The sequence below is a fragment of the Lissotriton vulgaris genome, chromosome 7 (genome assembly GCF_964263255.1).
Source record: "Lissotriton vulgaris chromosome 7, aLisVul1.2, whole genome shotgun sequence".
In the NCBI taxonomy this organism is placed as follows: Eukaryota; Metazoa; Chordata; class Amphibia; order Caudata; family Salamandridae; genus Lissotriton; species Lissotriton vulgaris.
Window position 1 is genome coordinate 834,721,733 of NC_141695.1, and position 10,475 is coordinate 834,732,207.

The following is a 10,475-nucleotide window of genomic DNA, read 5'->3' on the forward strand; positions in this document are numbered from 1 at the left end:
AATGGCTTCCCGGGGGGATCGAGGTACTCTGCCATACGTTCGGGGGGACCGAGTGGTCGCCCCTTTCCAAGGTCCGAGGCACTTGCTTTTTTAGAGAATATGTATTTTTATAGGTTGCCATCGGTATTGCACTTTTTAAAAAATGTTTATTAAAGATAAAACCATTAAAAACTAACCCTTTACGTTAAAATGATGGTTTATGTGATTGTTATTTTTTTTAGTTTTTAGTTTTTAAACATTTTATTGTATTTAACATAAGATCTGCAGTACATTTCATATAGAGGAGAGATTATGTTGACAACATCTCATCTAACATTAACATATACAGCGATGTACAGATTACACAGCTTTGCCTATTGTGCCTCATCGTCTGAGTCAGTTTACGGCAGGAGGGGTACATATAGCCTCTATATTCATTCCATTTGCCCCACACCCTCCCCTATTTCTAGAGGCACCCTCTATGAATATATGTAGCTTTTTCGGCCACCATGATCATGTCCATGTCCATGTCTCTACACCACTCGGTCAGGGTTGGGGCTTGCGCTGCCCCCCATTTCTGTGCAATATTTCGCTTAGCTACCATCATCCCCATTGTTGCCCACTGTATCTACGTGGTTGAGGTCCTTCGGTTCCCATATGTTTATTAGGAAGCACTTGGGAGCAAGCAGAACTATGTTACCGCTAACCTCTGTGATAGTATCCATTACTACTGTCCAGTATGATGTGATCCCAGGACCCTCCCACAGAGTAAGGTCAAATGTGCCTAATTCTTCACATCAGTGCAAACAGTGTGGGTCTTTGGCTCTGCCGATCTTGTGCATTGTCACTCGTCTAGCAAGTCCTAAGCAGTATTTTTAGTTGGATGAGATGCATTCTTGAGGAGACCGCTACCTCTAGGCGATGCGATTGCGTCCTGCCAGTCTGTGTAATCCAAGTCTCCAACCTCTGCCTGCCAGATATCCTGGAGTCGCGTCAGGGGGTCTGTCTGATTATTAACAATTTTTCGTTACGTAAGGGAGATCGCCTTCTTGTGCAAGTTATCAGTCCGTAGTCGGTCTTCTAAGGGGGATGATTCAGGGAGTATGTCCGCTGCTGGAATTGCTGCTTCTAGTGCATGCTTATCCTGTATATATCGAAACTTTTTTCCAGGAACCATCCCGTAGTGCTCCTACAGGTAAGTAAAGGTGACCACCTTACCCTCCTTCCATAGACCCCCAGACGGGAGATCCCTATCAGGTCCCATTCTGAAACCCTTTGCTCTTTCCCAGGGTACCCAACCTACCAGTGTCCCACAGTGGGGTGTGCTGCGTGAGTTTATCGGCCCATCCGAGGTGTAGTGTCACTATGTGCCAGACATGAATTGTGTGTGCTGTCGGTCCTATGAGCCCCGTTGTTTTCCTCTGGTTGTAGAGTACTCTATTTATCCCCCCCGTTCCCAATGTTACCTTGTCTAGACGGTATGCTGGGTCAGTGTCAGGCGTGTGAAGCCACTAATTGATTGTCATCAGCTGGGATGCCCAGTAGTATGCCCAGATATCGGGTAAGGCAATGCCCCCATCATACCAGCTTCTGATCAGTTTGCAGGTGGCTACTCTTGCCGGCTTGTTGTCCCAGAGGAGATTAGTGACTTCCGAGTTTATCGCCTTAAAATATGAGTCGGGCACACGATAGGGTGTATTGTGGAGGGCATATAAAAATCTAGGCAAAGCCATCATTTTGGAAAGTACAGCCTTGCCCAATACGGTAAGTGGCAATGCTCTCCAGTGCTTAATATTTCGTCTCAGTCTTTGTAGCGATGCCTGAAAAATTGAGCTCCTTAGTCAGATGTTACGTGTATCTCAAGGTATTTAAAGCTGTTGGATACTATCTTGACTATACATCCCCTAGGCAATTTGGGGGGTGATCCATGCAGAATATAGAGCACCAATTTCTCCCAAATAATCGTATATCCTGAAACTAACCCAAACAACTGACAGATATCCAGCAGTGCATTAAGGGATCGTGTGGGGAAGCTATATACATCAGTACATCATCTGCGTAGAGGGAGATATGGTCCTCCCATCCCTCCCTCCACCTTAGGCTTCGGACCACAGGGTCTCTTCTAATCCAGGCAGCCAGTGGCTTCAGGACCAACGCAAATAGGAGTGGCGACAGCAATAGGGTTAGTGTATAATAACGACCCCATGAACAAAACTTAGGCCCAAATGTTGGAGGACAGCAAAGAGAAACGCCCATTCCACGGAGTCAAATGCCATATTCGCGTCAAGGGACAGGACTGCTGCGCCCTCCCGGATTGTATGTTTTCGACCCAGAACATTATGTAGGAGTCAGAGGTTTAGGGTTGTATTTCTACCAGGCATGAATCTTGATTGGTCCGGGTGGACCAATTTAGTAAGATACAGGGCTAGTCTAAGTGCCAGCATCTTAGCCAAAATCTTGGCCTCGGCAATGATTAGCGGTATCGGCCGATATGATGCACACTTCTCTATAGGTTTGACATGTTTATGGATGGTTACAAGGGTAGCAATACGATGGTCCTTAGGAAGCTCACCAAGGGTCCGGCTCGCTTCATACATTCGAAACAGGTAGGGGGCTATCTTATCAGACGTATGTTTATACAGTTCAACTGGGATGTAGTTGGGGCCTCAAGCCTTGCCAGACTGTAGTTTGTGGATGGCTCCCTTGAGCTCCTCTGCTGTGATGTCAGCCTCTAGACCCTCGGTCTCTTCTAATGTGAGCGCTGGCGTGTGTATGTCTCTAAGGAAGTCAAGTGGTTCCTGCACTGTGGTTGCATTTGTGGAGGTGTATACCTGCTCGAGGTGCACGGCCAATGCAGTCACAATCTCTTGCAGGTTTGTGGTTGTGTCTCTGTTCTGTGACCCAAGTCTTGCCACCCACTTAGTCGCCCGTTACCTCTTGTCTAGCCATGCAAGGAGTTTGCCTGCCTTGTCCCCTGCCTCCTATACCCTGTGTCTAACTGCCGTAAAGCGGGTCCTGGCATCAGCCCAGAGGTGTTCTTTATATTCCTGTTGTTTGGCGCGCAGCCTATGTGCATTGCCATCTGTGGGGTGTTCTGCATGCTGGGATACTAGATGATGTACTTCCTGTTCTAACGCTTCCACCTCTTTTTTCTTGAGTTTTTTATGTCCCTCAATTAGTGAGATGGCTTGCCCCCGTAGGAACGGTTTGTACGCCTCCCACAGAATTAGCGGTGAAGAGACCGAGGCTTCGTTTTCTGTGTAGTAATGTGTACTCGCAGTTAGCAGAACTTTCCTGATCTTGGGATTGTGAAGGAATCCTGGAGATGTGGGATATACAAGACTCTGGGTGGGCACATGTGACCTATATTCCGCCATCACCAGGGAGTGGTCAGAGATTCTTCTTGGTAGGTGCGAGACCGACCCGAATCTTCCCATGCTGTCCGTTGCTGTAATAATCTAGTCAATGCGGGAAAGGCTGTTGTGTGCCCCTGAATGAAAGGTGTATTGCCTCGTGTGCGGGTTCTGGAATCGCCAAGTGTCCAGCAAGCCATGGGCATCTAGAAAATCCACTAAGTGTGATCTGAGACGGTGCTGTGGTCGGGTGGGTGCACGGTCCAGTGCGTCATCTAACATCGTATTAAAGTCGCCCCCGGTATTAGATCCCCATCCGGCAGTGTAAGCAAGAATGTGCCCAGCGCCTGGCAGGCCATCCAGTGCAAATCGGGTGGGATGTATACAGTTACAAGGTTAAGTAGGCGGCCTTCCGATTGTATCAATGCCACCGTAAATCGACACTGGTCATCTTGAAGAGCACGATGGACAACAATAGGGAATTGTTTTCTAACCAGGATGCCCTTCCCTCAGGACCCTGAGATGAATTCCGAATGGACTATGAGCTTGAACCCCCATCTGTCCAGTGCTTTACATGTGGACCCCATTCAATGCGTTTCTTGTGATCGTTATGTTTTTAATGATGTTGGTTTTTATGTTTTATGGATACATATCTTCATAAACTTATTATCACTCAAAACTTTCTAATACGTGTTTCTCTGGTTTTAGTGTTGCCTAAAGATCTGCAGAGCATCAAGCTACCTCTGCTTGGAGCGTCTACCCAACATCCTGTAGTCCATGTGACACCTCCTGTTTCTCAGATTTTGGGAGATGGGGATCTACACAGTCCTGCGCCTCAACCCAATTTTGAATATGCATTTCTGTGACTCTTCAGCGCCTACTTTTACCTCTCATTTGTGGATAAAACCTAGGAAGATATTCTTGCTCTGGCATAATAGTGGGATGGATGTTGAACACAGCACATCCTTTGATCAACCCTAGCTTGCTGCCAGTGCCCCTTGACCATGGGATAGGATCAAGAACTACTGTGCTGAAACCAGCATGGGGGTTGAATTGAGGAACGGACATGTGCAGGAGAAACCAGGACTGCACATTCACCTGTCACCGATCTAAGATATCCAAGAGTCTAAGATATCCAAGAGTCCCAGACATCCAAGAGTCGAGAACTTGCAGGAGTCATTCCAGGGCTACAACTGTAATGAGCATACACTGCTCTCAAACACAATAATGTTATGCATGACACCTTTAGCCAGTCCTCAATTTTAGCCAGCATGACTTTGTGACTCGTAATTGCAACTTTCAGCACTGTAAGTGTAGTTCTGCAGGTCCCGGCATACAAAGTGCTGCTAAATGGTAACTCTCATAGATGCCCGTAACCCATTTCCTGTGTGACATGTCTCACACCTGGCATTTTGGCCAGAAGCACTTTGCATTTCAGTACTTATAGTTTCACTTTTATCATTAGAAGTATGGGTCAACAGACCTATTGTGCAACGTGTAGTTTAAGAAATTACTGCTTTGAGGTAATTGTTATTAAACAAAAAATGGTTCTGTCGGGTGGCTTAACAAATTACTTTAAGTAAGGGCTATGTTAGCTCATAAATTATTGAAAAGAATGATAATCAATTACATTCAATTACACCTCTCTGAGAACGGATTTAGTTCAAGGTTTTTATGTATGAAAAAGTCACAATTGTAATACACTGGAATTTCTTCATTCCATTTCAAATTCAATAACTGTTAAAAACGGGGAGGAGCTACGACACCAACCAAGATGGCTGCATAGTCTCCCGGCTCCGCTGACCTCCGTCCTATGCTCCACTATCCTGTTGATAATCCTGTTTACCTGCACCGGATCCGTGTGGGTGATCCGATCCACACTCCAGTGGTGTAATCCCGGAGTTTCTCCGCCGTCGTGGAGCGGAGATACGTCGATGACCGTACTGAGGCCTACCCCAACTGGGAAGCCGGGGTCTCTAGTGCTGGCCCTGCCGGGTCCGAGTGGAACAACAACGGGCTGCTGAATGCGGTTAGGTCCGGTCTCTGGATCACTCGGACTTTTTTCAATTGTTCTGCTACCATCAGCCGCCTGGTGCCCTGTAGCAGGTGAGGTGACGAGTGACGCACGGTACTGTGTTGTGGGGGTCCCTGACCGGGGGTTCGGCATTCACATCGCCGATCCCCCCGGGTCGGTGCCTCGCTGCGTACCATTGCTCGCTGACCGCTGGTCCCTCCTAGCTTATTCCTGCTCCGCTTAATCTTGCCCCGGAGAAGGCGCCTCTCCGTGGGGACTACCATGCCTGAGGACGAAAGGAGTTCAACGGAGCAGGCTCGACCTGGCCCGTCATTGCTGACGGTGCTGGAGGCACTTATGGCGCTTCAGGGCACTATCAAAGCCCGGACTTGCAGTTTGTTGTCTGCGATGGACGAAAACACTTGCTTGAGACCGGACCCCGACTCGACGCTTGTGACCCGGCAGCCAGCCCGCTTTGCAATGGATGCTTCGGAGATGTGTTTGGACCCGGCGTTGGAAACAGTGTTTGCCCCCATTGTGGTGGATCTACCTGACTGTAATTTGCCTGGCCACCCATTTGAACCGTTGAAACCTTCGACTTTGTACCCCTCGGAACATTTACATGCCGTCCCCGTCACGGAACCATCTACTTTGTACAGTATGCTGTCTTCGACGGTGTCGATTCCCCTCCTCCATCGGTCTTTCAAGATGGCGGATGGGATGAAGCTTGGCCTCGGAGACGGTAAGGGGCGACAGTGGTACCAGTCATCTATATCTGTTCGCTCCTGTTCTGCCGACTTTTGTGACATTTTGTGTAAAGGGCTTCCCTTAATTGATGATTTCAGTACATTTGATCGATGGGGCCAGGGATGAGATTCTTGTCTGGGTCTCTCGTTGTGGGATTGTGGTTGACGGGATTGTTTTATTGACCTAATGGAATCCGGGGCAGGGTTGGCTATGGTGGGGGAAGGAGACCGGGAGTACGTAGTATTATGCCCTCCTCCGATTTCCCCTCTCGAGTGGGGTTTCTTTTCCTTCTTTTCTTCCCTTTTCTTCTATATTTCGGGCTCTGGTTGCTGGGCGACAGGCACGCTGCGTGGGGGGTGGCCGTAGTCATTTGCAGGGGTGCAGGGTGGAGGGGAGTGGGGGTGGGTATTTAGTTTTTTATCTTTGTTCTATGGCCTCTTTTTCCTCTTCTCTTCTCTGGCCTTTTCTCTCTTTTTCTTTTTCCGGGTTAGTGTAGTGGGTTCGACTTTCTCTACATCCTATTTCTGTACTTGTGCCTTGACCTCTCTGGGGCTTTGGTGCCGTGGGGCGGACAACAACGATGGTGTTAATGTTAATAATGTGCTGGTTTATCCTGATGTCGCATGTCTTAATGCCGTTGATCTACAAGGTAGCGAACTTGGTGTGGACACATCGTTTTTCTGCTCGCTCCCCTTTTTGTGATCCGAGACACTGTACGACACCTGATCCTTCTTATTTTATATTATAAAATGAAAACCTCCTATCCTGTTTCCGCTTCGAACTGCATTTACAACCGCTGCGCTTAGTAATTTGAATTACTATGCTCCCCAGGGACAATGACTCTGAAGTTGGATTGTGATACTGTACTGAACTGCTTAGCGGCCAACCCTGGGGGTTGTAGGCCCGGATCTGTATTTGAGTGCAAATGTTAAATAAAGGTTTTTAAAAAAAATAAAAAAATAAAAATAACTGTTAAAAACATGTGAAGAGTGACTGTTGGTGAACAAAGTGAATAGTGAAACAAATTCAGTGACACTTATTTACAAATTTATACAGTATTGTACATGGGTAAAAAGGGGGGGGGATGTAAAGTTTGGTTTTGGCGGTCAGAGTTCTGAATGAATGCTCCAAGGACACAGATGGTTATTGCGCCTGTTCCCGGAGGTTTCTTGACCAATGTTATGCGTCGACGTTTCGACCCTTAAGTGCCCCAGTTGGTGGTCACGGCGGGTCTTTATCAGGAGAGAGGAGGGGACAAGGGGTCTGGAATCACAGGAGGGAATTATCGCACCCTGGAGGGAAGCCTGAGGTCAATCCCTTGACGAAGAAGATTGGCGCTTTCTCTTGTTGAGCCAAGCACCGTCTGTAACTGTATGCAGTAGCTCGAGCTACTGCATACAGTTACAGACGGTGCTCGGCTCAACAAGAGAAAGCGAAACGGCGACGCATAACATTGGTCAAGCAATTTGTTAAGCCTCCCGACAGAACCATTTTTTGTTTAATCACACACACCCAGGTTCTGAGGGACACAGGGTTACCCCTTTTTGTTAAATCATTGAGGTAATTGTTAAGCATAAAAGTTGTTATAACTTGGTGATATGCAGTGTTTCATTCAAATTCATAAGAACCCATTTACACATCAAGTCAGGGCTACAGTTCTTTGCTTTGTGTCCTTGTACTGTTTAATTGCTATTTGGTCCTATCAATTTTGGAGATAGAATACATGATGCATTGTTTATGTTCTGCAAGTGTATACTTAACATAATTATTGCTGGTGTATGCAGTCTACAAGCAGACTTGGAGGTATGTCGGCAATGATTGAGTGATGGCAGTGTTGGGCTTACCTTAGGTTCCTGTGCATCAAGCATGTTAAAACTCTGGCAGTATTGATACCTACATGGTCTGCTCAGTGATATTGTAAAGCAATGGCAAAGTTGAGCAGGAGCTCCACTAGTAAAGAGATAATGTGTATAAAAAACTGATTCTGTTCTTGTTATTTCTTTGGCCAAACATAATTCGATTGCCAGGTTGCATCCCGATGACCACAGAGCATATTAGCTCATTCGCGGTTTCCTTTGTCTTGGAAATTATTAAAAGAAATGTAAACAAAACAAAAATGATTCGCTTTTAATTTGGCAACTGCGCATGCCCAGTCTGCTCAACCTTAACCCTCATGCTCTTAGGTGGAAATTACATTATATAATGTTGTTTCGGTTTCTCTCTCCTTATTCACCACAGCTGTTGTACCTCAATCCTCTACTTCTCTCTACATCCAAACCCTCGCTCAACTCTCTCTCCATCACATTTATTTAAAAAAAAATCTCTCGCTCTCACAACCTCACATCTCTTTACCACTCTCTGTGGTAACTCTACACATCTCACAGCTGTGCCTCTACAACATAGCTATTTATCTCCCTCACGTCTCTGTGTGCATTTCACCTCTGTGTGTCAGTCCTCCATCTATGTCACTTTTCTGGCAAACTCATCTCTCTAGCTCTGTATCAGCCCTCTTGCAAGGTCATCACTCTTTGCCTCTCCTCTATCTACCTCATTTATCTCTTCTCTACATTCCTTGCCTCTTTGCCCGCTCTATAACAAACTCTGCTTACTTCACCATTTGTTTACCATTTCACCACTTCTCCCTCCATTTCTATCTCTGTTCCCTCTACCTCATCTCCTCGCGGTGCCTTGCCCTTTTCTCTCTACCACATTTACCCCCCTCCCTCTGCTTCTCCTTCTGCTCACCCCTGCACAACTCTCACTACTTCTTTATCAAGCTCACATCTTTCATAGCCTACCCTCCATTTCAATTCATCTCTTTACCCTTTACCAATCTCTGCTTCGCTACACTCTTTACTTGACCTGCATTTCTACCTCTCTTCTTATTTTCCTCCTCTATACTGATCTCATTAACTCACTCCTCTGGCCTCTACTCAGTCTTGTTCCTACCCTACCTTGCATTCTACAACTAAACCCCTGTCCCTGCAATTTCTTCTTTTTACCTCTATCTCTCTATACTGCATCCTTAAACCGTGCATATCTCTTTCACTACCTAGCTCTTCCTACCTTTCTGTGGCTTTCTTTCTGGCCACCTCACATTTCTCTTTTCCTGTATCACTCCTTAACTTATCTCTATCTGCACCTCTCCCGCTACATCATTTTTTTTATCTCTGTCTGTCTTATGCCCTTTACCAGTTGCTTTAACCGACACAGTCCGTGGTCACTGTGTATCCAGAGAAGCATACCCATATAAAGAGAAAAGGATGGACAAATCAAGGAAAGAGAAGAATTAATGAGATAATTGTGAGATCTCATCAGATACGGTGGTTACAATCCCATCAGTGCCTTCATTTTCATTGAAAATGCCAGGATTTGTGATTTTTAAAATCCACCAATTAAGCCACAAAATCTCCCTTATTGTGTTTTTTTCTAGAAGGGGGAGTACCAGTCTGGTTACATGCTTATGTAAAATGTTGCTAATGCAAGAAAAAAACATGTGTCCGAAAGCAAAAGGAAATGGCTTTCGCAATGCTTATTCGAGCTTTATTTGGCTACTGCTTGGCTGAAGGATACCAAGCAGTTTGAGCTTTCAGCTGTTTTGCCTATTTTAATTTTTTTTTAATTTTTTAACTTGCATTAGCTGAACATGGGAAATAAATTCAAAGTTGCACTTAGCAAGGCGAACACTGAAAACATTTTTCTCGGGCACAAAAAAAACTTAAAATGGTACTGGGTCCGCTAATTTTTATTATTCCCAGGTGCCTTCACCTGAGTCTCCCATGTGTATTTCCCACAAGCTACCCCTCCCTCCCCCCTTCGGCTGCCCCACTCACCGAGCAGTAGGATCCGCAGCACTTTGAGCTCCTCCTTGGCATGCTCGTATATCTCCCGGTCGATACGCTCGCTATGGCTCTGGGCCTCCTGCAGCTTGCCGGGCACCGGTGTGCTACAGCACAGCCCCATGGGTCTGGTACCCATGGGCGAGGAGAGAGGGGAACGGGACGTCCGGGAGTGAGGCCAAGGTAGCAGAGGTGAGGGATACGGGGTTGTGATGGGTGACTGAGATAAGATACGTGTACAGGGAGAAAAGTCCGTTTTCAGATGTCAGGCAGGTGTTTTTCTTGCGAGAAGGGTGAGATTGTTTTGTGAAGGGCTCCAAACGCAGTTAAACTGTTTTATGACGGATCGGGGGGAGGGATTACGTTTGAAAACGTGCTGTGCGTTACCCGTGTTAAAGGAGGAGTGGAGCGGCATATTCAAGAGTGGTTAATAGGAAGATTTTTCTGGAATGTGCATTGGTGCGTTTGTCGAGGTTTAAGTTTCAGTGGGTATAACGGGTCGATGAGGTGCAGGCACTTCCCTGCTCTGCGGATATTAAACTC

General features: G+C 46.4%; 1 protein-coding gene across 1 annotated transcript in view; it reads right to left on the bottom strand.

Annotated features, from left to right (window-relative positions):
• Positions 1 to 10,208, bottom strand: part of LOC147702505 (guanine nucleotide-binding protein G(o) subunit alpha-like) — a 1,070,398-nt gene extending 1,060,190 nt beyond the window's left edge. The window contains exon 1 of the mRNA XM_086931175.1: positions 9,927 to 10,208. Coding sequence (XP_086787301.1) covers positions 9,927 to 10,071 — 145 coding nt within the window. The 5' untranslated portion in view covers positions 10,072 to 10,208. The remainder of the gene's footprint in view (positions 1 to 9,926) is intronic.
• Positions 10,209 to 10,475: the final 267 nt, after the last annotated feature.